This window comes from Saccopteryx bilineata, chromosome 5, assembly GCF_036850765.1.
Source record: "Saccopteryx bilineata isolate mSacBil1 chromosome 5, mSacBil1_pri_phased_curated, whole genome shotgun sequence".
Classification (NCBI taxonomy): Eukaryota; Metazoa; Chordata; class Mammalia; order Chiroptera; family Emballonuridae; genus Saccopteryx; species Saccopteryx bilineata.
This window is the reverse complement of record NC_089494.1, coordinates 137943023-137970400: the sequence shown is the minus strand read 5'-3', so window position 1 is coordinate 137970400 and position 27378 is coordinate 137943023. Positions and strand designations below refer to the sequence as shown.

General features: G+C 40.9%; 1 protein-coding gene and 1 pseudogene across 2 annotated transcripts in view; one reads left to right on the top strand and one right to left on the bottom strand.

Annotated features, from left to right (window-relative positions):
- Positions 1–16232, bottom strand: part of LOC136306553 (protein adenylyltransferase SelO-like) — a 43292-nt pseudogene extending 27060 nt beyond the window's left edge.
- A 379-nt stretch (positions 16233–16611) lies between these two features.
- Positions 16612–27378, top strand: part of PDSS1 (decaprenyl diphosphate synthase subunit 1) — a 37100-nt gene continuing 26333 nt past the window's right edge. Inside the window, exons 1-3 of one of the 2 annotated variants that reach the window (XM_066280635.1) lie at positions 16612–16815; positions 23927–23991; positions 24839–24959. In XM_066280635.1, coding sequence (XP_066136732.1) covers positions 16669–16815; positions 23927–23991; positions 24839–24959 — 333 coding nt within the window. In that variant the 5' untranslated portion in view covers positions 16612–16668. Of the gene's footprint in view, positions 16816–16843; positions 17034–23926; positions 23992–24838; positions 24960–27378 lie in introns of those variants that run through there. The other variant, XM_066280637.1, reaches the window with a different exon arrangement.

The window sequence follows — 27378 nt, the reverse complement described above, 5'->3', positions numbered from 1 at the left end:
TCAGCACATAAATTAGCATTTTTAAAGGCCTTCTACCATTGAAAAAAAAAGTCATATTCTAACCTTAGTAAATTCAGTTCACCACAATGAGCCAAAATTTCTAATGATACAGTTCTAAACCATGATCTTGCAACACGCTGCACTATTGTACCTTCAAAAGAAACATTTATTTCAGCATAAATGGTTCTAAACTATAAAAACACAGCCTAATATGCTTTTCTAAACAATAAAATTTTATTTAAAAAAGAATTCAGGGCCCTGGCCGGTTGGCTCAGCGGTAGAGCATCAGCCTAGCGTGCGGAGGACCCGGGTTCGATTCCCGGCCAGGGCACACAGGAGAAGCACCCATTTGCTTCTCCACCCCTCCGCCACGCCTTCCTCTCTGTCTCTCTCTTCCCCTCCTGCAGCCAAGGCTCCATTGGAGCAAAGATGGCCTGGGCGCTGGGGATGGCTCTGTGGCCTATGCCTCAGGCGCTAGAGTGGCTCTGGTCGAACATGGCGACGCCCCGGAGGGGCAGAGCATCGCCCCCTGGTGGGCAGAGCGTCGCCCCCTGGTGGGTGTGCCAGGTGGATCCCGGTCGGGCGCATGCGGGAGTCTGTCTGACTGTCTCTCCCTGTTTCCAGCTTCAGAAAAATGCAAAAAAAAAAAAAAGAATTCAGTATCTGAATTTATGGGAAAAACAACTAATTTATACTCTTGAAAGAATCAAGGTGTGTGGTTTTTTTCTATTTCTTTAAGCCTGAACCAGTTAGAATGTTAGGAACCACAACAATGTCAGAAATACTGAGGCCCCAACCTCAGGAATGGCTGCTCAGTGACATCGTTGGGCTCCAAACATCAGGTACCACTGGCTCCTCACTTGTGATCTTTTCCCTGTGCCTCATCCCGAATTGATGAATTAGTGAATTATTTCTATGGCATAGACCCTGCAAAGGCCTTTCACTTGTGCAACTGAAAATTAACTTCAATAAAAAAATGTTTGCATATGTTCCAACTTATAAACATGCTGAAGAAATAAAATGAACCTATGCATTTTTGTTGGGGTTTGTAGCCTTTTTTTGCTGCCTTCTGTTTTGACATTAGTAATACAATTAATAAAAAGGACTCATGTTTCTTTCTTCTATAATGCTGTGTTTATCTGTGTTTAGGCTTCACGAGGAAGTCTAGCCCAGGTGGCCTGAGCTGCTGGTGCTGGCTCTGGGCTGTCTCCGGGCTTTGAGCTAGTCGCCCTCCCCCAGCCCCTCCGCCGGCTCCATGTGCTGCACTCCCTCCTTCTCCCCATACGGAAACCTTTCCTAATCTTATACTCAAGATCAATTCCTACTTCCTCCATAAAGCTAAAATGATTCCCCTTTTACCAACTTCAGATTTTTTATTGTTCATCTGTTCCATGTATTAAAGTCTTTCTCTATGAAGTCTGAGTTACTTAGGACCAGGACTATGCCATACACTTACTACTCCTTGACGTCCTAGAGTTTAGACCAATAGTACGCACAGCAAAGGGCCAATTAGTATTTACTAGGTTGACTGAATTACCATATAGTCAGGATTTATTCACAATATTGATCTGGACATTTGTTTTCATGTGAGGTTTTTTTGGGGGGAAAGGGAACCATAAAAATGCAGTCACTTAGAAAAAAACATAAGAGCTCAATAAGTTATGTTAATGTTTACTTAATGAACAGCCATTGAGAAAACACAAAAGTATCATCTAATCTAACTGCTTCACTTTAGATGGAGAAATAGGGCTGGAATGAGACTTGCCCAAAGTCACAGATCAATTTCCAGAGAGCCAGTTCTAGGCTTCATGTATCCTTTTTGCCTGTCCAGCACTTTTCTCACTGTACCACCGTGCCTGCTGGGCAAATACTAGGGTAAAAGCACCATCGATATATCTGTACATATGTGAACATTTAAATATGGAAATTCTAGAAATGGCCTAAAAAGGAGAAACACTTGGGACCATCTGAAACCATTAAGATTGTGGTTCAGAATTCATACTAACAATATATTATATAAGTCACAGCCACAAAAGTAAGTAGTGTCGTATCCATCGTATGAACAGTCTATGTTTGGAAGCGCATTTCCAATCACCATTAACAAAAAGATCTAAAAGGTTGTTACCAGCTTGTGTGCAACAGTACCACATTACTCAGATGATATTCAAGGGGAGCGAAAGATGCCATAAAAATAAGTAAGCCTTAATTCATTCAAGCATGACTGCTTTGGGGGAGATTGTTTTTTTATCGAAATCTTATCAAAACATATTTTGCACTAAGTATAAAGCTCATAAAATGAACTCTAATGAATCACCATGAACATCAATAAACATGCTGACCCAATAAAGCACATCGGTAGTTCTTGATAGCTCCACTTTTTAAGCAGTTAAATATGTTTAATTTAGATTTGCAGGTCCCCTGCCTCCCCAGAGCTTCAGAGTCAAATCCCTCACTCTCTCCCTACAGCATCCTTCTCATCCTCTTTCTAATTTCTTATGCTAACCTACTCAAGGCTGAAGGAAACATTAACTGGACTTATTAGAGGTAAACATGAAGTGGGAGCAACCAGGCTCCGAGGAAAGGCTCACGGGCTCTCACTGGAAGAAAGTGGCGTGAACTTTCCTGTACTAGCTTCATAACATCTTGTCAACTGTCCATAAACACTTCTGTTCACTTCCAAGATGTTTGCTGTTTAAAATGGGAGGATTAGTGATGTAAGGATGTGGGAAAGAAAATTCTATTATAATATCATAACGCTGAAATATGTAGAAAAACCACAGATCATTCTTCAGGATTTAAAACTTGTTGATTATCTGTTGCTATTTAAGAACTTAGTCTTGTACCCCTATGGTCACTGCAGTTTTATTTACAACAGCCAAGACCTAAAAGCAACCAAAGTGCTCATCAGCAGAAGCTGTGGTACATTTACACAATGGAATACTACTTGTCCATTAAAAAGAAGGAACTCTTCACTTTTGCAACAGTATGGATGGACCTGGAGATTACTACACTAAGAGAAATAAGCCAATCAGAGGAAGACAAGCACTGTATGACTTCACTCATATGTGGAATCTAATGAATAAAATAAACTAACAGAATAGAAGCAGACTCATAAACACAGAGAGCAGAGTGGAAGCTGTCGGGGGAGGAAGTTTGGGAGGCTGTAAAAAAGGTGAAGAGATTTAGCAAAACAAAACTCATATACACAGACAACAGCATAATAATTACTAGAAGGGAAAGGGTAAATAAATGGTGATGGAAGAACACTTGACTTTGGGTGGTGAACACAGTCTGTACACTATACAGATGATGTACTATAGAACTGTACACTGAAATCTATATAATTTCATTAACCAATGTCACCCCAATAAATTTAATAAAAAAATAAAATATTAAAACTTAGTCTCATTTTATGTAGGTAATCTAAAAACTGTTATTACCTTGTTCTTTCACAGTATTTCCATTGTAGAACTGATCTCTCCACACTTCATCCTCACTTACAACCAGACTGGAACATGAGAGAATCAAAGTTACACTGTAACTGCAAGCAAGCTGTTAAGAAGCACCTAAAACTTGTAAGAAAAGATAAGCTGAAACGCGTCTGCTCAATTTACTGCCATGTTTCTAGAGATAACAGGACTGAGCCTTGAAAGTTAGCTCCAAAGAAGGGGTCACCTTGCAGCTCTGCTGGTTGGCAGTCCAAGGAAGTGCATAGCCTCACTGCATAAAAATTCTCTCACTGAGGAACGCAGGCAGCTGCCAGCACCGTTTCTGCTGGAAATAGGATGAAAACATGTTCAAGGGGAAAGACAACATGAGTTTTCATTTTAAAAACTTAAAAAAAAATCATACAGGGTCTTTCCTGAGCCTTTTAACTGAAGCTCACACTTTTTACCCCACCTTCCAAAAAATATCCAAGTATTAGAAATTCATATGAATATTTAGCAGAAGAGGAATTCCACAAGAAAGCACGGGGTACCTGTTCATGTAAATTCCCAGTAGATGGGCTCTACCATCCCCAGGCTGATCTGCCCATATCCCGAACTAAAAGAGAAAAAGAAAATTAGTCATGTTTATTCATGCTTATTAGCTTTTATAATAATTTTATAGCTAAGATTATTTTATCAAAATTGAGAATGAGGTATTGCATTTTGGGGACTGTAATAATCAACAACTCTAATAAAAGTGAAAATAAAGTTCAATAAAAAAAACAGAAGTACAATACATTTTTAAAATATAAATTTAAGACACATAATTAATTTCTTCTTATCTTATAATTGAGCATAAGTTTCTTAGGTATAGAAAACTTAGAAGTGATCTATTTAACTCCAGAATATGAAGTAAGAACAATTTACTATTAGAAAAATTTTCTGACTATACACACACAACATAAAACCAGGAACATACTTGTGCCTGAAAAAATTGCTTTTGAACTTGCATGAATAACTGTTTTCAAACTTTTCTGTTAAAATTTGTTTGTGGTTGTTCAACTTCCAGTTATGCCACTTACTGTGGAAATTTGTTTGAGTTTGATCTCACTGAGCTTGACCTTTCATTTCTGTAAAATGGTATAACCCTTGCCAAGTTGTTGTAAGAATGAATGCTAACACATATATGCAAAATGCCATGTCCTGTGTCTGATATTATCAAGTGCTCAAAAGATGGTAATTATTATTATTGCCAACAGTTACTTGCTAACTTAGACAACACTCCCTTCTCCACATAAATGTTACTTCTACCAGAAAGCTTTCTCTAAATTTCTGGGAGTAGAAGGAAGGTCCTATAAATTTCCATAACTTCTCTATTTATCCCTATTACAACCTAATGTTATTTGAATTTATTTATCTATCTATCCCCTCCCCAAAGTATTAGCAATCTCATCGAAGGAGATAGGTCTCATCATTACAGTTCCTGGCATTTAAAAGGAGTTCTATAAACCGCTGTGTAAATATTTAAACAATATTTACAATTCTGGAAGAAAATCATGAAATTGAAAAAAATTTATTCAATATATTAATTTTTAATCTTAACTAGAAATGGACCACTATTAATTAATTTTAGCTGTGGACTACATCTAAAAGCAGAAGCATGATAGGTGCTCTCCCTTTTATTGCAAAGTTCTAAAGTTGACGATACATTAGCTAAATCCCACACCATGAAAGGTAAGTAGGAAGGAGGGTGAATCCAGAGCTTGGAGTGAACTCGGAAAACAGGATAAAAGAGAAAGCATTTATAAATTGATAAAAGCTTAATCTAATTTACTACCCAAAAAAAAGTATAAAAAAGAATAGCTTAACAAAATTCATCAGGGCTTAAGGTTGCATTTGTACTTTAACACACATGTAAGTACCGGCATAAAATGCTGATAAATTTATCTTATATGGGAATGGCTTTTTGAACCATGGGGTCCTGTATTTAGGAGCTAGAAATAAAAAATAGATCATCTAGTCTACAAGTTTCTAAACTGAGAAACATAGTGCAACAAAATGTGAATAGTTACTTCTTAAAAACAAAACCACCACAAAGCCCTGTAGTCAAATATGTTAAGGAAATGGTGTGTCATATAAAATTAAGCAGATTTCTTTCTCACAGCACTTCTCACAATGGCTGGAGTGAACCTGGTCAATACTCACACATTACAAATCAAGACACTAAGGTTCCTGTTTGTCCCAGACGACCCATAGGGACCTTTTCAATTCTTACGGTCACGTCACTTTGCTTTTTAACTGATGTTAGTTTAGATTCTTAGCTTCTCTGTTACTTTTGCTTCTTAGGAAATCGAAAAATGCAAGCAGTAAAAATAAAAAAAGCATGAACTACCACAACAACCAGAGCTTGATACTAATCATAATAACAGCTATCATGAAAGCATTTTTTATATATTTCCTAACTTAATCCTTACTCCAATCCTATTATACTTTGCTACTTGTCCTAAAAACTATTCCTGAGTAAACTAGTCCCCTAACAACCAGTGTTTAATTAATCTCTAGTTCGTCAGAAGGTCACAGCAATATCAACAATTGGTCCTGTGTTTCTTTCCCTTTTTTCTTTTAAATTAGTCAGATACCACACCTGAACTCGCTTCAATATCTTGCTTTATTTCTAGAACATGCCTTCTTAATGGCTTCAGCACATATAACACCCTCAACTAATCCTGATTTAATTCCTAGCCACTCTAAAACTCTGCTCTACAGGTATCCTGGCAAAATGATAATCGATTGTCCTTCCAAGGCTTTTATATTGACTCATTGTGCTACTTGACTTTGCCTAAATCTCTTGTCAAAATGTCACTGAATGAGTTCTCTAGCAGTAAGTCACAGAAATGTCATATTTGTACTGCCCATTTTCTCAATTCCATTAAAGAAACTTAGTCTCTAACTTTATCACATCAAGAAATCCTATCAGCTAACCTATAAATACTCCTGATAATACATTCTTCTAGAAACATTTTGCTCAAATCTCAATATCCTAATATTGAAGAAATTAGTGCAAAGTAACTTCTTTAATAAGAATTTTTTTTTTTTTTTTACCTAGAGAGACAGAGAGAGGGACAGATAGGGACAGACAGACCAGAAGGGAGAGAGATGAGAAGCATCAATTCTTTGTTGCAGTACCTTAGTTCAAGGGTCGGGAACCTATGGCTTGTGAGCCAGATGTGGCTCTTTCGATGGCTGCATCTGGTTTGCAGACAAATCTTTAATAAAAAGAATAAGAACGTTAAAAATATAAAACATTCTCATGTATTACAATCCATTCATTTCCTACCACTCATGTTCATGGTTGCGGGTGGCTGGAGTCAATCACAGATGTCCTCTGGGACAACACTAAATTTTTATTGGATAATGCATAACATACACAGGTCGTTGTATGGCTCTCACGGAATTACACTTTAAAATATGTGGAGTTCATGGCTCTCTCAACCAAAAAGTTTCCCGACCCCTGCCTTAGTTGTTCATTGATTGCTTTCTCATATGTGCCTTGACCCAGGAGCTACAGCTGAGCCAGCGACCCCCTGCTCAAACCAGCAACCTTGGGCTTCAAGCCAGCGATCTTTGGGCTCAAGCCAGCAACCCTAGGCTCAAGTTAGTGCGCCTGCACTCAAGATGGATGAGCCCACACTCAAGCTGGGAACCCTGGGGTTTTGAACCTGCGTCCTCTGCATCCCAGGTCAGTGCTCTATCCACTGCGCCACCACCTGGTCAGGCAATAATAAGACAATATTCCACCAACTGTTCATTTTGCATAAGGGAAACAATGCATCTGATACTACTCTTACCTGGTGGCCCTTATATCTGTGAGCTAATGGAATGGATCCAAATACTATCTTTCCACCACTTACAAGCTGGATAAAATCATCTGTTTCTGAGACAGCTAAATCAAGGTCCCAAATATCTTCTAGAACTTCCTGAGGCAGGGAGAAAAAGAACACCTCAGTAATCCTTTAATAATTTTTGAGAAAAGAGACTTTAAGGAAAGAAAATTAAAAGAATAAACCTCTTCCAAAAATACATTAATATTTTTGTCATAAGAGATGTACCATATGTTCTATGATTATTTGTTATTTGGGAAAATTAGTTCCATTAGAAAGTTCTAAAACTTTTACACATTTCTTGTGATGTATAGTTTAATAACATTTTTCCTAACACATATGTCCTATTTTTATCCCAAATTCATTTATATCATGAAGGAACAATTTAGAATTTGTTATTAGAGCTCATTTCTAAGAACTCAATTACCTATTCCTTGTAAAATATATAATTTTACAATGAATCTGAGTACTGGGTTCTAAGAAGACGTATCAAAAAGTGTTTTCTAAGAATGACATTCTCCAAAGTGTCTAAATTTTAAACATGAAGATGATTATTTATCAACAGACTAAGAATTTAACTCTGAAAAAATATTAATATCTTTTTAGACAAAAGTTATACAATGAATTAAGCATTTGTGTTGTAAGAAAATAAAGCCTAACCTTAGAAACTGCTACAAGATATACTCTTGATTCAAAAGGAGTAGGGAAGGCAATTGAGAAAATACAGTTTTTCACTTTACGAACATAATTTTCTCTAACAGGGTCAATTGGCAACACAGCTGATTAAAAAGAAAAAAAAGGACAACCTTAATGTTCTCATTTGTTGCATTTACAGCATTAATATTTTTTAGAAAGTCTATAGTTCTTCAAGAAAATCAACTTAAAACACTACTTTCTTCATATTTTGTTATTTAAAGGCTATTTTATCACTTTCAACCACTATATGAATTTATCACTATATGAATATGTGCAATGGAACTGTCCAAGAAGATGGGAGAAGAAAAACGTTTAAAACAAGACACATATCTGCCTTCAAAGATTTTCACTCATGGCAGATCAATAGGATGTGCAACATATTTGTAAATAAGAGTGTATAAATAAAATGGTAGGAGTTGCATTATAGTATTAGAATTATAGTACAAGCCAATTCCATGGAATCCAACCAAAAAATATTAGGCACTTAATCACATTCTTTCTGCCTTTCAGAAAATCATAATTAACTGAATGAAACAGGTACATACACAGTTGTTTTACATACAGAGTTGTTTTAAATGTACCAAAACACTTTCAATCCCATCAGAAACTCAAAACATGAGATACATGCCTGTCGCAAGGCTAGACATGTAACTGCCTCTAGAGCTGTGTTTCCCAACGTGGGGTCCACGCCCCACATGGGGGCAATTCCATAGTTAAGGGGGGCAATTTGAAAATGGACTCGACATGACTTTAACTCTTTCGCCCCGGGCCATTTAAATGCAATGCTAGATATCGGTGCCAAATTTAACAAAAAATGCAATTCTTAAATAATTGCGGTAAATAATTATTAAGTATAATTTCATTTGACGAGACCAAAATATCAACTGGGTGATTGGCGTCGTCAAGTAAACTTCGTCCTGGGTTCACCGCAGAGCGAGCCGTCTGCCCCGGACGTTTTAAAATCTCGCTAAACAACGCAGTTATTCTCACCTAATTGGCCCATCGCAACTTCTGTAGTGTTTCACATCATTCAGTTGGTGTTAATTTGAAATAAGTGTCAGCCAAAACTGTTGTAAAAGCTTGTTGATTTAATAAATATACATATATATATTGTATAGATATAATTGGTAAGTATTTGATTTTATTTTTATCAATATTAAACTCTTTATTAAGTACTTCTTGCATCGGGGCTAGAAAGCACTAATATTTTATAAATATTATTGGGGCTATAATAGTGCATGCATGACAATTTTAATTTTAGAAGCATAACTTTCCAGAAAATTTTGTCAAGTGGAAAAAATATAGATACCTTTTGATTTGCGGTGGTAGTGTAGTAAATGTGTTATATACATTTAAATAAATATGAATTTTTAGTATACGTTTACTCTATGTCACATTGAATATATTTTAACACATATTTTAATATTAGTTTTTAATTGTTCTTATTTTTATTTCTTATAGCCCATAGTAAAATGAGTGGTGCAAGCAAGAAAAAAACTCATCAATATTCGGAGGAATATTTAAAATTTGGGTTCATACCCGCTGTTCACGATGAGCAGATTCCTTTTTGTCTTTTATGCCAGCAATGCTTGACCAACAAATCAATGAAACAAGGTTGTCTTGAGGCGCATTTGAAGGCAAAACAGTGCTCATATTAATTCAGATTTGAGTTACTTTAAAACTTTAAAGAAAAATTTTGAAAAAAGAACATTAAAGTCTCTATTTACTGCTCATACTTCAACTAATAATCGTGTTCTTGAGGCTAGTTATCAAATTTCTTTATTCATCTCTAAAACTGGAGAAAATCACACTATAGAAGAGAATTTAATAAAACCGTCAATATAAGCATTTCTTAAAACAGTTCTTGAAAAAGATGACAAAGATGTAAAAGCTATGCCACTCAGTGACAATACTGTTAGCAGAAGAATAGACAAAATGAGTGAGGATATTGAAAAACAACTTATTGAAAAGCTGAAAACAAGAAAATTCTCCTTGCAAGTGGATGAATCAACTTTGAAAGACAGTGAGGCAGTATTAATAACTTATGTAAGATATATTGATAAAGGACATTTTGCTGAAGAAATGTTGTTCTGTAAAAGATTAGAAAGCACCACTACCTCCAAAGATATATATAATAAGCTAAAAAACTACTTAGATGTCAATGATATACCAATGAAAAATATAACATCTTGTGCTGCAGATGGTGCTCCCAATATGATGGGCAAGAAAAATGGCTGCTTAAAATTGATGAAAGATGCGAATCCAGAAATGATTCTTGTGCATTGTGTTATTCATAGGGAAAACTTGGTAGCTAAAAACATCTCGCCTGTTCTGAATGAAGTATTACATACAGTAGTAAAGTGTGTTAATGCTATTAAAGCTAGTGCCAAATGGGAGCATCTTTTCAAGCTATTTTGTGAAGAACAAAATGAAGACCATGTGAGACTTTTACTTCATACTGAAGTAAGATAGCTATCTAAAGGAAACTGTTTGAAAAGATTTATGGAACTGTTTGATACTCTTAGTGATTTTTTAAGCGACAAACCTGAAATGAAGTATCTGTTAACAATAGATGGTAAAGTATTTGTGAGTTATTTAGCCGATATCTTTGAAAAACTAAATATATTAAATAAGCAACTTCAAGGAACAAATAAAACTCTTGTCAATGCAAAAGCAAAGATATTTGGTTTCTTTACCAATATTGAGTTATGTCAGAAACATATTAACAACAAAAACTTTAAACAGTTTCATTGGCTCCAAAAATGTGAAGTAACTGATACCGCTTTACTTGTTATTGTCAATCATTTGAATATTCTATCAGCTGATTTAAAAGAAAGATTTTCTGATTTAAAACAAATTGATTTCCCAACATGGATGATGCAGCCAATATTAGTGGATTTGTCTGATATATCAAATACGCAGTATCAAGAAGAACTCGCAGAATTGCAAAATGATGAGTCAGTTGAAGCTTTATTTAATATCAAAGGAGCGATGGCATGGCTTTGTGAGGAAACAGAAATCAAATACCCAAATTCAACCAAATGTGCAAGAAAACTATTGCTACCGTTTCCATCTTCATTTTTAGCCGAATGTGGATTTAGTGCTGTAAATGATTTACTGGTAAAAAAAAGAAATCGGCTGGATATAACACAATGTGGAGACTTGAGACTAAAGCTAACCAAATTGGAACCTAATATAAAATCTCTGTGCAGCAAGCATCAAGCACAAGGATCATACTAAATTAAAATAATAAATTAATATAGAAAAATCTGAATTAAAATTATTTAGAATTTAAATTTGTTTTTCATTATATGTTTTGAAATTTTACTTACTGTGTTTTGTTAACAATTTCATAGTGATTTCTTCCTAGAACCTATCATTTATGTTTATTAAGTGAACAAATCAATTTTTTAATGTTAAAAATTATGTATGTTACATAGGGGGGGACATAAAAATTTTAGAAAGGTTAAGGTGGGGCATGGCACAAAAAAGGTTGGGAAACACTGCTCTAGAGAGATGAAGTATGTTTCATGAAGTCTAGGCACTAAAGCACAAGTGTTTGATTTTAAAAGCTGTAGAGAAAAAGAGAGCAAGAGCTTTGCATATGCTTTAGATCCACAAAACATACTTACTTTTAAGTACAATTCTTAAAATCTTAATTAAATTAATGGCTTTTCCTAATTCAAAGCAATCAAAAAAATAGAAAATGTAGGTGTATTATTGAAACTACAAAATAAAGGGACAGAAAAGCCTATGTCACTGAATAGAGATTATGTTGTCAAGATGTCAGTGTCACCGTTATTTAATAAGCATAATGGAAATCCAATCAAAAACCTAGTAGAATTTTTTGAAGAAACATATAAACTTAAAGTGTAAATCTGGAAAAATAAAGACTAATATTTTTTAAGTAAGAGAAATGAGTTTCCTTATCACATTAAAAATATTGTTACTCAAAAGATGTAATGATCAATAGGACTCAATAAAAAGTAAAGAAACTGCCCAAAATAATATAAGAATTCCCTATATATTCCCTGGCCGGTTAGCTCAGTGGTAGAGCATCGGCATGGCATGCAGAAGTCCCGGGTTCAATTCCTGGCCAGGGCACACAGGAGAAGCGCCCATCTGCTTCTCCACCCCCCCTCCTTCCTCTCTGTGTCTCTCTTCCCCTCCCGCAGCCGAGGCTCCATTGGAGCAAAGATGGCCCAGGCGCTGGGGATGGCTCCTTGGCCTCTGCCCCAGGCGCTAGAGTGGCTCTGGTCACGACAGAGCGACGCCCCGGAGGGGAAGAGCATCGTCCCCTTGTGGGCATGCCAGGTGGATCCCGGTCGGGCGCATGCGGGAGTCTGTCTGACTGTCTCTTCCCATTTCCAGCTTCAGAAAAATACAAAAAAAAAAAGAATTCCCTATATAATAAAAATTCCCTTTTTATTTTTTTTATTTTTTTTTTATTTTTAATTTTATTTTTTTATTTATTCATTTTAGAGAGGAGAGGGAGAGACAGAGAGAGGAGAGATAGAGATAGAGAAGGGGGGAGGAGCTGGAAGCATCAACTCCCACATGTGCCTTGACCAGGCAAGCCCAGGGTTTCGAACTGTCGATCTCAGCACTTCCAGGTCGATGCTCTATCCCCCTGCGCCACCACAGGTCAGGCAAAAAAAATTCCCTTTTTAATAAGTAGCAAAAGGTAACATCAAGACAATTTATTCAACTGTTTAAACTAATTCATTCCACCAAAGGCCAGGTAAACTAAATGTCAGTTACAACAGAAATAAGAGTAATCTCGTATCTTTCCATATTAGTATAAAAACAGGCATCTGTGAAAAACAAAACAAAACAAAAAACAAACAGGCATCTGTGGGCCACCTTCAACCCTTTATACTTTCTTCTAAGTACAGGGTGAATAAAGCAGCACCATGGGAAAAGTGGTCAAACAAAAAACAGATAATTTTAGTATCCACCTCAGAAAACCCGACAGTTGGAAAACCCACCAGCATCTTTTCTCCTTTTAGGAGAGCCTCTGTGTGGCAAGAGACTGTTATAGAATTAACATGTTTTCTTTTATGATGCTCTAACATTTTAGTGGGACATGGCAGTATATAATTTCCAATAGTACTTATGATTTTATACAGATGCACATTTGGCGAGGTAGCTGATCATGGGCTACCTATGATCACTGGCCACAGAACAAAAAAAGGCTAACTGCTTCAGAGGACCCAATCCCCTCCCTTGTTATGATTTAATCAAGCAATCATCATAGCCTAATAACACCGGCAAAAATTCCAAATATATGTTAACCCTTTGACATCTCAGAGAAATCAGTAATTCCAAAATTCTTTAGAATTCAGTTTTGCGCCTGACCAGGTGGTGGCGCAGTGGATAGAGCGTCGGACTGGGATGCGGAAGGACCCAGGTTCGAGACCCCGAGGTCGCCAGCTTGAGCGCGGGCTCATCTGGCTTGAGCAAAGAGCCCACCAGTTTGGACCCAAGGTCGCTAGCTCCAGCAGGGGGTTACTCGGTCTGCTGAATGCCCACGGTCAAGGCACATGTGAGAAAGCAATCAATGAACAACTAAGAAGTCGCAATGCGCAACGAGAAACTGATGATTGATGCTTCTCATCTCTCTCCTTTCCTGTCTGTCTGTCCCTGTCTATCTCTGCCTCTGTTAAAAATAAATAAATAAATAAAGTTTAGAATTCAGTTTTGCTTAAGAATAGGAAATCCCCCCAAACTGCCAATCTTTCAGTGCAACCATACTTGAACCTCTTCTCTCATTGAACATTCTTCTCATAGTTACCTTGATAATTCATTGATTATTTCTTATAACTACAGGATGAGATCAATACTAGGAATGGAGACTTATTAATAAGTATGTATATAATCTGTAAAACCTGGACCTATAATGTTTTGAACAGTATCATCATTACAGAAAGTAAATGTCTTACTGTGTAGCCAAGCCCCCAACATTGAAATAACTACTTTGAAAATGTTTTCAATTATACTCATTCCATTTTTATCAGTCAATATTGGTTGTTCCATTTGTATCAGTGCAGTCAAAAAGGTCGTTTTGAGCCTGTGGAAAGGGAGTTGTTTGGCAGTTACTTGCCCAGCTCAGTCTATGTTTTCAGCTTCCTAGACTCATGCTTGGCCTCATTGGGTCAAAAGAACAATTAGTTGGTATTCTGCATGTACTACTGATAGGTTACTGTTCACCAGGGGTTTAGCAATATTATAATGTTGGAAGCCCTCATAAATTTCATCTTCCCTCCCTACTTAGTCTTGCCATATTACACCTTTTTAAGAACCAAGTATTTTGTTTTAATCTGGAAAAACAATTTCTAAATAAAACTGACCTGATAGAATTGCATTGTGCTATATCTGTCAACTACCTGAGCTTGGGTAAGACACTTAATCCCTGTAGCTCAGTTTCCTGATCTGTATAAAAGGGCAAATGATAGTATATAAGTCATAAAATTGTTGCAGGCACAGGTGTTTATTGCTACATTCTACTCTGGCAAATTCTACCTGTAGTGTATTTAACATAAAGCTTTATCAGGATAAGCCACGGGTATGTATTAATCACCTTCATTTGTAAAGCACCTGAGACCTTCCTTTTTTTACGTAATATTCTTCGAGATGGGGGAGAGGAGAACTCATAAAATCGGATTAAGAAATTTCTTTATCCTACACTTTTATTCAGTAAAAAACAATACTTTCAAGATAAATATAATATAATGTGCTCAGCTAATCGGATACTTAAACTCTGGTGCAAAAAGCGTGGTTCAGAGAACAAGGAAAAATACCAGGACTGCAGTTGCCTATGTCCTCAAAGTGAATTTTTTCAGGACAGAGTAAGTTTCTTTCCAAAAGCTTACACTTTCTGTCTGACTCTGTGTGTTAGTATGCATGCATTGATTGATTAATTCTATCATGAATTTATTACAAATATGCTCTCTCCTGACCATGGGAAGAGATTCTCCAGCATCCCCTGGGCTGGCTACAGGTAGGTTCAACATTACTAATTATTCCACAATCTCCCACAGCGCAGTACGCCCACGAGCGGGGCTCATGCATCCAGGTGCGAGGAAGACAGCCCAACTATGCCACCATCTACCTATAAGACTGTTGTAGTGTACTTTAATATGCGGGTTACATAGAGACACCAAGGCAGGTTACAGAAGAAATTTTTGAGGAGTTTATTAATTAGCTGGCTAGCTACACAGGGCACAATCCCAAATCATGTAAGGCCTCATACAGTTCTGAGCCTGCTTTTATACAAAATCAAGTACTGGTTGGGGTGGGTAAGGAGGGACTTGTGATCCCTTTGTCCAGAGGTGTAAGTCACTCCTATGACTTTAGGTTTGGAGGGTGAATCCAGTATAGGAATTCTTGATTAAGGTACGTAAATATTGTTTTCTAAGGTTTTCAGATAAGTTCCATCTTCTTTGCTCTGTGTGGCAAGTGGCCCCAGGCACCCTTTCAGAAAATTCTAGGAATTAGCTAAACTATGACTAGGTGACCCAGTTGTCCTTGTAAGCCAAGAAGCTTCTACATTCTTTCCAGTCTCTACAGAAAGGAAGGGTAAGGGGGCCTGACTTTTCCTTCTTAAAATACTAATTTTAGTCTGACCAGGCGGTGGTACAGTGGATGGAGCGTCGGACTGGGATGCAGAGGACCCAGGTTGGAGACCCTGAGGTCGCCAGCTTGAGTGCGGGCTCATCTGGTTTGAGCAAAATCTCACCAGCTTGGACCCAAGGTCGCTTGGCTCCAGCAAGGGGTTACTCGGTCTGCTGAAGGCCCGAGGTCAAGGCACATATGAGAAAGCAATCAATGAACAACTAAGGTGTCACAACTAAAAACTAATAATTGATGCTTGTCATCTCTCTCTGTTCCTGTCTCTCTGTCCCTATCTATCCCTCTAATTCTCTCTGTAAAAAAAATAAATAAATAAATAAAAATAAAATACTAATTTTAACAATTCCTTGGCACTTTATCACAAGACTTTCAGAGGAGAGGGCAAGAGACCAGGCTAATCTAGCTTCTCTTTCACAACAGCCCTGACCCTGGTTTGACTCGTTCCTGAGAAGATGAAAAGGTTGGCACTTCTCTCAGGGCTAGGTGGTAATAAAGAGCGGAGGACAACGTGGCAGGTCGCACACAGAAGCAGCAGCCGCGGAATCTGCTGCCTGCGGACTAAGCAACAAAACGGCAACCCGGTTCTTTGAGACATATTTCTGCCTGCACCTGCAGAACAAAAGTTAGTGACGAAGTCTGGCGCTCGGTGGCACTGCTTGCTGACGGCTGGCCACGCGAAGGCACACAATGCTCCGGGGGCGCTATGGGCTTCCCGCGAAGCGCAGGGAAGGCTCGGGAGGGGGGCCCACAGGGCGCGAGGTCGCGGTTAGAGCCTCCCGGGCGGGCAGGCGGACAACAGGCAGGGGCGAAAGGGCCCGCCGCCGCCGCTGTGGGTGCGCCACCTCCCCGCCAGCCGGGCTCCCGCGCCCAGAGGCCGTAGCACCAGCGCGCCCCCGGCACCGCCTCGGAAAGGCGGGAGGAGGGCGGGCCCGTGAAGCTCTTCCTGGGCCAGGTTTCCGGCTCCGGGTCCCGGAGGAGGGCCGTCGGTCCATAGGCGGAGCCGCCGCCGCCGCGACTTTCAGACTCGGACCATGGGCTCGTGCTGGTGGCGGTGGCGGTGGCGGTGGCGGTGGTGGCCAGGCTGCTCCTGGAGGCCGGCGGCGCAGAGCCCCGGGCCCGGCTCCCCTGGCCGCGTGGGACCGTGCGGGCCTCGCCCCGCCGCCGCCGCCTGTCCGCAGGTGAGGCCGGGGAGCGCGCGCCACGGCGGGCACAGAGGTCACCGCGCAATGACAGCGGTGCGGCGGAATGAATGGGAGTGAGCGGCACGTGCTTCGTGCGGAGCACCGCGCGCGGGCCGCCGGGGAGGGGCCCCCGGGATGGGGCCAGCCGCCGAGGGACGAAGGGGTGGGCGCCCCGCGCCGGACTGAAGAACAGCGTCCGGGGGACCCGAGAGAAGGTGGGGATCGGGAAGGGGCGGTGAGAAACCGGGTCCTTCGGGAAACGCAGGAGCATCGGTCAGATTTATATATAAACCTGGAGACGGTGTGCAGCTATTTCCTTTCTAGTTACACAGCCAGAGCTTCGGGAGGACAGATCTTAAGGTATTTCAGAGCAGGAGGTGCTCTGAGCCCTCTGAGAGCCGGGCAATCCCAGTGGTCTTACGGTAGGCGGAGATCTCGCGGAGGATATAAGGCTGATGCTAAGAGTGGACAGAATTTCAGCCGTAGGTATGGTGATTGCTTCGGAGGAAGAGCTTACCTGTACGGGGTGGAAGGGCACTGAAAGGTTAAAAGCCCTGAGAATGTCAGGTAGAGACACCTTAGGGTCATCTTTAACTTGACTTGTGACTTCATGAAGTAGAGTGAGAATCTCAGCACTAACCATGGTTCTTTGATTCTGCCCCTGATGCCTATGGACCCAGTCTCGTTTTTCTCCCTTCGGTCTGTTTAGCCCTTGTAAATGAATATGTTTCTACAGCTCTGAGTCCTCTCTGCACTTTGTAGTGATTGATTCTCAACCTGCAGCAGGCCCATGCTGTTTAACATAACTGCCCAGATGATCTGTGGACTCACTGTCCTTTTTACAGACTAGTCACATAGTAATTGTATGTGTTCATCTCGTATTCCCAAGGCTTATTTTTCTAAGTTTACTTAAATTTAGTACTCTTCTGTTAAAGTCAGATTTGGTACACTTTATATTCCCATCTGTCCATCAAACACCATTTACCAATATGAAATAGCTGTTATATATAAATGTAGTCTACTTTGTACCAAAGTGAATGCATATCACAACTTATCCAAGATGGACATTTGACGAGAGGATGGCAGCGGGGCTGGAAGATAGACTCCACAGTAAGGGGAGAACATGGGAAAAGAGAGCCTCAGGACTTTGCTGGGATCCACTTTGACACTGTTCTAGCCAGACTTCAGATGTCTCTAGTACACAGATGAGAAAGAGATGGATGCACCCACTCTCTGATGCCACTGGATACCTTTCTTTGACGCTCCTTTTTTTGATTCCGTGCCTGCCAAGTGACTGTCTTGGCAGCAGAAAGGAGGCTTTCCTGGAGAGGCTGTGCTTTAGTGGACAGACAGCACCGAGGATGCCAATGCTGTGTGTTTCTGATTTGTATTGTCTGTGGTGTTTTTCACTGTAAATTAATTCATTAGCCTTCTGCTTGGTTTGCCTCGGGCTTGTGTTTCGGTTAATTCAAGTCTTCTAGGAGCTAATAGTCCTTGGGGACAAAGGGCAACAATAATAAAACCACCCCCAGCTCTCCAACACAGCACTGTTACTTCCTGATGTTCGTACATTCCTCCCCACCACCACCCCCACTTCTCTACTGGTGGTGGTAACAAGTCTTTTTTTTTTTAAAGATTTTATTTATTGATTCTAGAGAGAGAAAGACAAGGGTTAAGAGAAGTGGGAAGCGTCAACTCATAGTTGCTTCTCATATGTGCCTTAACCAGGCAAGCTCAGGGTTTTGAACTGGCACCTATGGCCTCAGCATTCCCAGTGCAATGCTTTATCCACTGTGCCACCATGGGTCAGGCAATGTGGTAACAAGCCTTGTAATCAGCCTGACCAGGCGGTGGCGCAGTGGATAGAGCATTGGACTGGGATGCGGAGGACCCAGGTTCGAGACCCCGAGGTTGCCAGCTTGAGCATAGGCTCATCTGGTTTGAGCAAAGCTCACCAGCTTGGACCCAAGGTCGCTGGCTTGAGCAAGGGGTTACTCGGTCTGCTGTAGCCCCATGGTCAACGCACATATGAGAAAGCAATCAATGAACAACTAAGGTGTCGCAATGAAAAACTGATGAATGAAGCTTCTCATCTCTCTCCCTTCCTGTCTGTCTATCCCTCTCTCTGACTCTCTCTCTGTGTCTGTTAAAAAAAAAAAAAAGTCTTGTAATCATACAAAACCAGTGTGCATTAGATCAAGCCAAATCACTTGTCAGTGTATCGTTCTTACTCAGCATTTTCTCTTGTGTATTTTTTTATTATTATTTAAAATTTTGTATTGATTGGTTTCAGAGAGAGAGAAACATCGAGCTGTGCCTGTGTGTGCCCTGAACCAAGATTGAACCAGCAACTTCTGCACTTTGGGATGAAGTTCTAACCCTCAGCTATCTGGCCAGGGCACATTTTTTCTTATTTATTTATTTATGTTTTGTATTTTTCTGAAATGAGAAGCTGGGAGACAGAGAGACAGTCTCCTGCATGCGCCCAACCAGGGCCCACCCAGCATGCCCAACAGGCGGTGATGTTCTGCCCATCTAGGGCATTGCTCTGTTGCAACTGGAGCCATTCTAGCGCCTGAGTTGGAGGCCATAGAGCCATCCTCAGCACTGGGGCCAACTTTGCTCCAATGGAGCCTTGGCTGTGGGAAGGAGAGAGACAGAGAAAGGAGAGGGTGAGGGGTGGAGAAGCAGATGGGCGCTTCTGTGTTCCCTGGCCAGGAATCGAACCTGGGACTTCCACATACCAGGCCGAAGCTCTATTGCTGAGCTAGCTGGCCAGGGCCCAACATTTTTTCTTTTTTAATAAAGTAAATTCATAGAAGGCAAGGTAGGTTTTCAGGGACAGTATGCGATGTACTCCTAGGTCAGAGGGAACTCGTTGCTGGTGCTAGCTTAGGCACACCCAGCAACACAGCTCTAGTTTCACACTTTCTTTTACTACTTTTATAGTAGGCCCAGTGACCTGCGGCTTTGCTTTCCAATCTCAGTTACCTCTGCTCCAAAAATATTAGATAGAAAATTCCAGGAATAAACAATTCATAAGTTTTAAATTGCACACTGCCCTGAGTAGTGGGATGAAATCTCACACGGTCCTGCTCTGTCCCTCCGAGGGTGTGAACCATCCTTTTGTGCAGAGTATCCACGCTGTGTTTACTACTCACCTATGAGTCACCTCTGAGTAGACCCCTCGGTTACCAGACTGTCATGGTATCATAGTGATTGTGTTCAGTAATCTTTATTTTACTTAATGACGAGCCCAACATACAGGAGTAGTTATGCTGGCAATTCAGGTGTGCCGGAGAGAAGCTATGAAGTGCTTCCTTTATGCAAAAAGGTATGTCTATAAAAGGGGGGGGGGGAGGGACAACATATAGGGTTTGTTATCTGCGGTTTCAGGCACCCACTAGGGGTCTTGGATGTATCCCCTGCAGATAAACAGGGGCTATATAATCTAAACCTACTTTGGAAATCATTACCCTAAGATTCTCTTAAAGCAGAAAATAGCTTGATTAAATAGACACTATATTAAATGTATACAGTGTATTAAGCTCTGAGCTCAGAGCTTTACATACACCCTCTCAATCTCAGCACCTCTCCAGGTAGTAGGTATTACCAGAAAGATATCACACGGTAACACAACCAGGAAATGCTGGGATTTGAAGCAAGGTCCATCTTCCATAGACCCAGCTTTTTTTTGTTTTGTTTTGGGTTTATTTTTTGTTGTTGTTTTTTACAGAGACAGAGCGAGAGTCAGAAAAAGGGATAGATAGGGATAGACAGGAATGCAGAGAGATGAGAAGAATCAATCATCAGTTTTTCGTTGTGGCACTTTAGTTGTTCATCGATTGCTTTCTCATATGTGCCTTGACCCTGGGGCTACAGCAAACCTTGGGTCCCAAGCTGGTGAGCTTTGCTCAAACCAGATGAGCCCACGCTCAAGCTGGCGACTTGGGGGTCTCGAACCGGGGTCCTCGGCATCCCAGTCCGACACTCTATCCACTGCCCCACCACCCGGTCAGGGAGACCCAGTTTTTAACAGCTGTCACACTGCCTAGTGGTTAAGAGAACTCTTTGTTAGCTGTGTCCTTTCGACTCTTCACCCCAAGGTAAAACTTAGGTCTTGAACTGAGTAAATATGATAAAATACTGAATTCATATGAATGATTACTCATGAAGACTGACAAAAGTAGGTTAAGTTTCATATAATGGTAAAGTGACAGGAAGATAATCACTTCGTTTTCTTGGGACATTATAATAGCTTGGGACACCATAAATGTTCTTACCGGTTCAGTGAGTCTGTAGTGCTATGGTGGACAGAGGGGAGCTCAGACCATCTTATTTGGCCAGGCCTGCCTGGCAAAAGTCAAAGTTCATTGTCATTTTAATATGTTTCAAGCAATGTGTGTTTACTAGAGAAAAATCAGACAATAGAAACAACAAAAGGAATGAAGCAAAAAGAAACCCAACCCTAATTATTCCAAAATAACTATTTTAATACCCTGCTGTATATGTTCTCAAACCCTGTCTTCTGTGTAGTGTGTGTGTGTGTGAATTTCTAGTGGAATTGCATAATGTGCACAGTTCTCTAGGTGTTTTTTCTTTTGGTACTTCCCCTCATTTCTTTCAGCTGGTCAAGTAATTAAAATCACATAAAACAAATTAAGAGGAGAAGATAGACCAATTTAATTACTTATGTACATAGGCATTCCATAAAAATAGGGGACAGAAGACCTAAGGAGAAAGGGAGGGGAGTGGTTTGGGACTTCAAGGAGGATGAATGCAATTCCTGTGGAGATGGAAAAGCAAATGTTTGACAAACAAATGTTTGCTGGGCCATCTTTAACAGTGGAACACCAGGAGGACTTGGGTCAAATGGGTCTTGCTAGGTGCCTCCCTATGACACCTAGTTCGAATTACACGATCATTATCTATGAAGATTGCTCTCTTCCTGATGCACTTCTCTGTCTAAATTCTTTATGCAGTTAGGGGAAGGTCAAAGGTTCTTCCCAGGTCTTTGATTCTTAAAAATAATTGATACCCACTGGGGGCCCAGTTCAAAACCTCCAAGGTCGCAGGCTAGAGCGCAGACTTCCCAGCTTGAGTGCTGGGTCACCAGCTTGAGCGTAGGCTCATCAACATGAGCCCAAAGGTCACTGGCTGGGCTTGAGCCCTCAGTCAAGGCACATATAGGAAGCAGTCAATAAACAACCAAATTCCTCAACTATGAGTTGGTGCTTCTCATCTCTCACCCTTCCAGTCTGTCTGTCTGCCTGCCTGTCTCTCTCTTTCTCTAAAAAATGTTCATAATAATCCATATCCCAAAGAGTCATATTTTGGGCTGAGCAAACTCTGCTCCCCTTTAATATGCAGGCCTGTGCCACTGGGGTATGTTCTTAGATATGCATTGCTAGATGATATTGTTGTATGAGCATCAGAGTATACTTACACAAACCTAGATACTATACCCTGCAACCATGCTCAGTTTTTATATGACTGACAGTGTAGTGTTGTTTATACCAGCAGTATCACAAGTATGTGAGTAATGTGTTTTGCTAGGTATCATATGGTAATAGGAATTTTTCAGCTCCATTATAATCTTATGGGACCACCATCAATATGTGGCACATGACCATCCTTATTGTAAACATCGTTATAGATGAATTACGATGGTTCAACTTAAGATTTTTCAACTTTACAATGGTGCCAAAGTCATACACATGCAGTAGAAACCAGCTAGGCTAAAGTGTGATGCTCAGTAGGTTAGGTGTAGTAAATGCCTCTCCAGCTTCTGATATTTTCAACATATGATGGATTTATTTAGACATAACCCATCATAAGTCAAGGAGCATCTGTATACCAGTTTTTAGACTTCACTTCTCAACTTCAAGTTCTCCAGTTGTATATAAAAGTAATTGAGGGGGGTCAAATAATGTAAAAGCACATTGTAAAGTTTTATTACTAATAGAGTAAATTCATTTTATTTGTCTTGCACTAATTTTGTCCTTTTTGTCAAAATGCTTTCTTCAAGTCCTCTATAAGAGCCCTTACCACATTAGATTAGTAATTTTTGAAATGCCTGTGTCCTTGAATTCTTTGAGATTGGCAGCCTGTTACAATTCCTGACCCATATTGTGCTTACTAAGTGTCGGAACTAATATTTGTCACCACCACTGAATCTTTTAGAAGTTCTGTTGTCCCTCATCTCTAATTAGGTTAACATGATTAGAATGTGCTACTGAGCTTGTGTCAGACCATTACTTATCAAGAAGCAGCATTTCCAAGTGTATGAGAGGCAATAACTTAACATAGGCAGTGCTTCGGCAAGTGTCAGTTCTCTTCCTAACTTGGAAATTGTGTTCCTTTTCACCACCTGGGCTGATACTTTTGGCATCTTGATTATTCTTTGTTTTAAATCAATGTAAGATTTTAAGGGAATGCAAATAACACTAGTCTTTACTATTCTCTAACCAACCTTAGTTAAATGGAAAGAAATTGTTTTAAAACTACTTTTCAGATCTGGAAAGATAGATATTAATCTGGAAACTGTAGCTTTCTTTGGGGAAAAAGATAGATTTTAGATTTTTTAAATTTTCTGCTTTTTTCTTATCTATATTTTCTGTAATGACAAATATTGCCTATGTAATAAGGAAGGGAAACATCATTTTTCTAAAGTTTGCACTCTAACTAAAAGATAAAGATTATATTTATTATAAATTATGGGAGTTTTTGTTTTTTCGATGGGTTTATAAAACATTTTTTTCAGTTACAGTTTACATTCAATATTATTCTGTATTAGTTTCAGGTGTACAGCATATGGTTAGACAATCATACACTTTACAAGGTGTCCCCCTGATATTTCTAGTACCCACCTGGCACCATACCTAGTTATTGCAGTATTACTGACTGCATTCCCTGTGCTGCAGTTCACATCCCTGTGACTGCTCTGTAACTGCCAGTTTGCACTTCTCAGTCCCCACTTCCTTCATCCTGTCCCCTCCCCACTCCCCTCTGGCCACCCTCTGTTCTACAAGGGTTTTTATTTAGTGTAATAAACAGGTTTTTCATGACTATTCTTATGCGTTTTTTCGTTCATATTTTTATTTTATAGATGTCCTACTTTCATCTTGTGAAGAGTTTAACATCTGCCTGTCCAAAAATGTATAGTATATCACGGTAAGTTTACAATCTGTATCTCCAATACCAACATTGTTAGCCGTACTGCCAGTATGTCTCTATTCTAAACTGTGGTGGGTTAGTTCAGCAAATTGAATATGTTGTTTAAGTAAGTGCTGTAATATCTGCTCTGTATGAGCTCTACCTTTTCTTTTTTTTTTTTAATGAGAGGAGAGACAGACTCCTGCATACACCCCAACTGGGATCCACCCAGCAAGCCCACTAGGAGGCAATGCTCTGCCCATCTGGGGCCATTGCTTAGCAATGAAGCCATTCTTTTAGCACCTGGGGCAGAAGCCACGAAGCCATCCTCAGTCCAACTCTTAAATAAATTGAGCTATCACTATGAGAGAGAGGAAGAGGGACGAGGAAGACAAGTAGAGAAGCAGATGGTCACTCCTATGTGCCCTGACCGGGAATTGAACCCAGGACATCCACATGCTGGGACAGTGCTCTACCACTGAGCCAACTGGCCAGGGCCAAACTACCTTTTCTAAAAATAAAAATAAAAAATGGGAATATGACAAAACTTAAACTCAACTCAGAACATAATAAACATAGTTTAGTCTTTCTTTGATTTGGTGCGTTCTCGAGGTCCTGATTATTAAAATAAATTGTTTATATTTATTTTTAGAATAGTAAATTATTGTTTAGCAGGAACAGAATTCTGTATGGTTTTTCTAAATTATAATGGCCCTTTTGGATGAATGCTTAATTTCCAGCAAGTATCTAGGCTTCATTTTTCTGTCATCTGTCTACTATATGTATCTGTATACTCATGTGTGTATAAGTTTTACTTGTGAAATAACACTCAAACTCCCATTTTGTGCATCTGTGCTTGTCCCAGGCTCCGTCTCACAACATCGGCCACATGTTGTTGTAGTAAGACACAGAGCGGTGAGAAGTATACTGATCCTTTTCAACTTGGTAGGAGGTACTTGAAAGGTCTGTATGAGGACATTAGGAAGGTAAGATTGGGGTTTTTTTATAACTTTTTTTAATACTTTATTTATTCATTTTTAGAGGGGGGGAGTAGGAAGCATCAACTCCCATATGTAAGTTGACCGGGCAAGCCCAGAGTTTTGAACTGGTAACCCCAGTGTTCCAGGTCGACGCTTTATCCACTGCGCCACCACAGGTCAGACAGGAAGGTAAGATAGTTTTGATGATGCTGTGAAGTAATGTTGAGCTTTTAGAATTTATGAAAACACAGTGCAGGTTTCAGATACGTACAGAACCACTGCATCAGGAGTCATGAATGTCGAGTTTGAGAAACTTATTGAGCAACAACAATGGGGCAGTGTGGAATACAGGACACATGACCGTCCAGAAGGAGGCTGTGGCGGAGTTGGGCAACTGAAAAAAATGGTACAAGCAGCAGCTACCTGTCCAGTAGCTTATGTAACATTCTCTCTCCCATTTAATCACCCACTCTACATAACTTTAGAAACTTTAGGAACACCTAAGCCATCATGACTCTTGCTTTTGTCTTCCTGATCAAATTCTGAATGTCAGCACCAGACTGCCCCAAATAGGGCTCTCTTCATTAAATAGGGCTTTTTTCCCAAAAAGTTTCAGTGGTTCCCAGCCTCGGTGGAATCTCGCATGCTGCCCAGAAATGCTCCCAGGCCCTCGTTGGCTTCCTCCCCTTTCGAGGTTCTCCACTTTCTTCCTCAGTACTCCCCCCACTGAGCTGTTGTCACAGCCCCACCTCCTGTGTGGTAGACCAGGTAGAGGCCTGGAAGGAGGACGACCCTCAGGGCCTGCTCTGTCTCGCGTACAAGCTCATCTGTGCCCGCCTGCGTGGAGTACTTAAGTGTCTCTCCCTCTCCAGGGCAGTCCTAGTTAAGCTCCACCCCCGGGGCCTTGGAGACTTCCACAGCGGGCTGTCCTTTATCTGCAGACTCTCTTCATGTCTCTCTCCTGTCCCTTCTAGGTGCTCCAGTTTGTTCCTATTTGTCTTATAAAGGGTGGTCCTTTGAACGGGGCCCCACCCCTTCCCTCCATCACAGTGTCTCTGCGTGTGCCTCCATGTTGCTCTTTTTTTTTTTTTTTTTCATTTTTCTGAAGCTGGAAACGGGGAGAGACAGTCAGACAGACTCCCGCATGCGCCCGACCGGGATCCACCCGGCACGCCCACCAGGGGCGAAGCTCTGCCCACCAGGGGGCGATAATCTGCCCATCCTGGGCGTCGCCATGTTGCGACCAGAGCCACTCTAGCGCCTGGGGCAGAGGCCACAGAGCCATCCCCAGCGCCCGGGCCATCTTTGCTCCAATGGAGCCTTGGCTGCGGGAGGGGAAGAGAGAGACAGAGAGGAAAGCGCGGCGGAGGGGTGGAGAAGCAAATGGGCGCTTCTCCTGTGTGCCCTGGCTGGGAATTGAACCCGGGTCCTCCGCACGCTAGGCCGACGCTCTACCGCTGAGCCAACCGGCCAGGGCACCATGTTGCTCTTGCACAGCATTCCTGTCCTCCAGCCTCTGCTCTGGGTCTGCTTCTGCCTCGTCTTCCATTGCTTCCTGCTAACAAACCCAGTGGACACTTCCGTTTCTGTCCTCCTTGATGTATCTGCACACTGGAGACTACGGGTCTCCCATCTCATGACACCCTGGCCTGCTCTGCACTCTCCTGTCCTGGTTCTTAGGCCGTCCTTCAGTCTGCTTTCTGGCTCCCTCTTCACCCCTCCACCTCACCCTTCCACCTCACCCCTTTAAATTTTGCCATTCCCCGGGGTTCTATTGACCCTGCCTCTATGTCCTTAAGTTTGTCCATTCCCATTCCTACAACTCCCAAATAATCTCTCTATTCCAGATTGAATCATGCTTCTAAACCAATATATGTAACTGCTTACTGGCCGCTCCATGAAGTGTCCATGACTATCTCATACTTAACGTATCTGAATTTCTCCCTACTAATTGTCTGTTCTCCTGTTTTTCCCAGCAACCTCAGAAGGCTCCTCCACTTACCCCCCTCCCCTGTCCACATCCTCTAGTCTGTCTTGCCTCTGGTCCCACTGCCTTAGGTTAGGCCAGTCCGTTTCTGCTGCTGTCATCCTTGCTGTCCCCTGTCCTCTTTCACCCTGAGCCAGAGGTGCCTCCTGTCTGATCCTGGGGTAACTGTGCTTGTGGCAAGGACAGTGCCAGTCACACTATTGTGTATTATTGCTTCTCCCAGCCGAGACTCTGAGTTCCAGGTGGGCAAGGGGCTGTCTTATTCATCTTGGTAACCTGCATTTATTACCGTGCTTGGCACTGAGTTGATAATGTAGTGAGTTAGTGACCAGCCCGCTGGATGGGGGTCCCTGGGTCCATTCTCAGCTGCCGCTGCTGCTGGGGACTAGCTCTGGTCCACTCCAGCAAGTCCATGCGTGGCAGGTAAAGCAGGCTCAC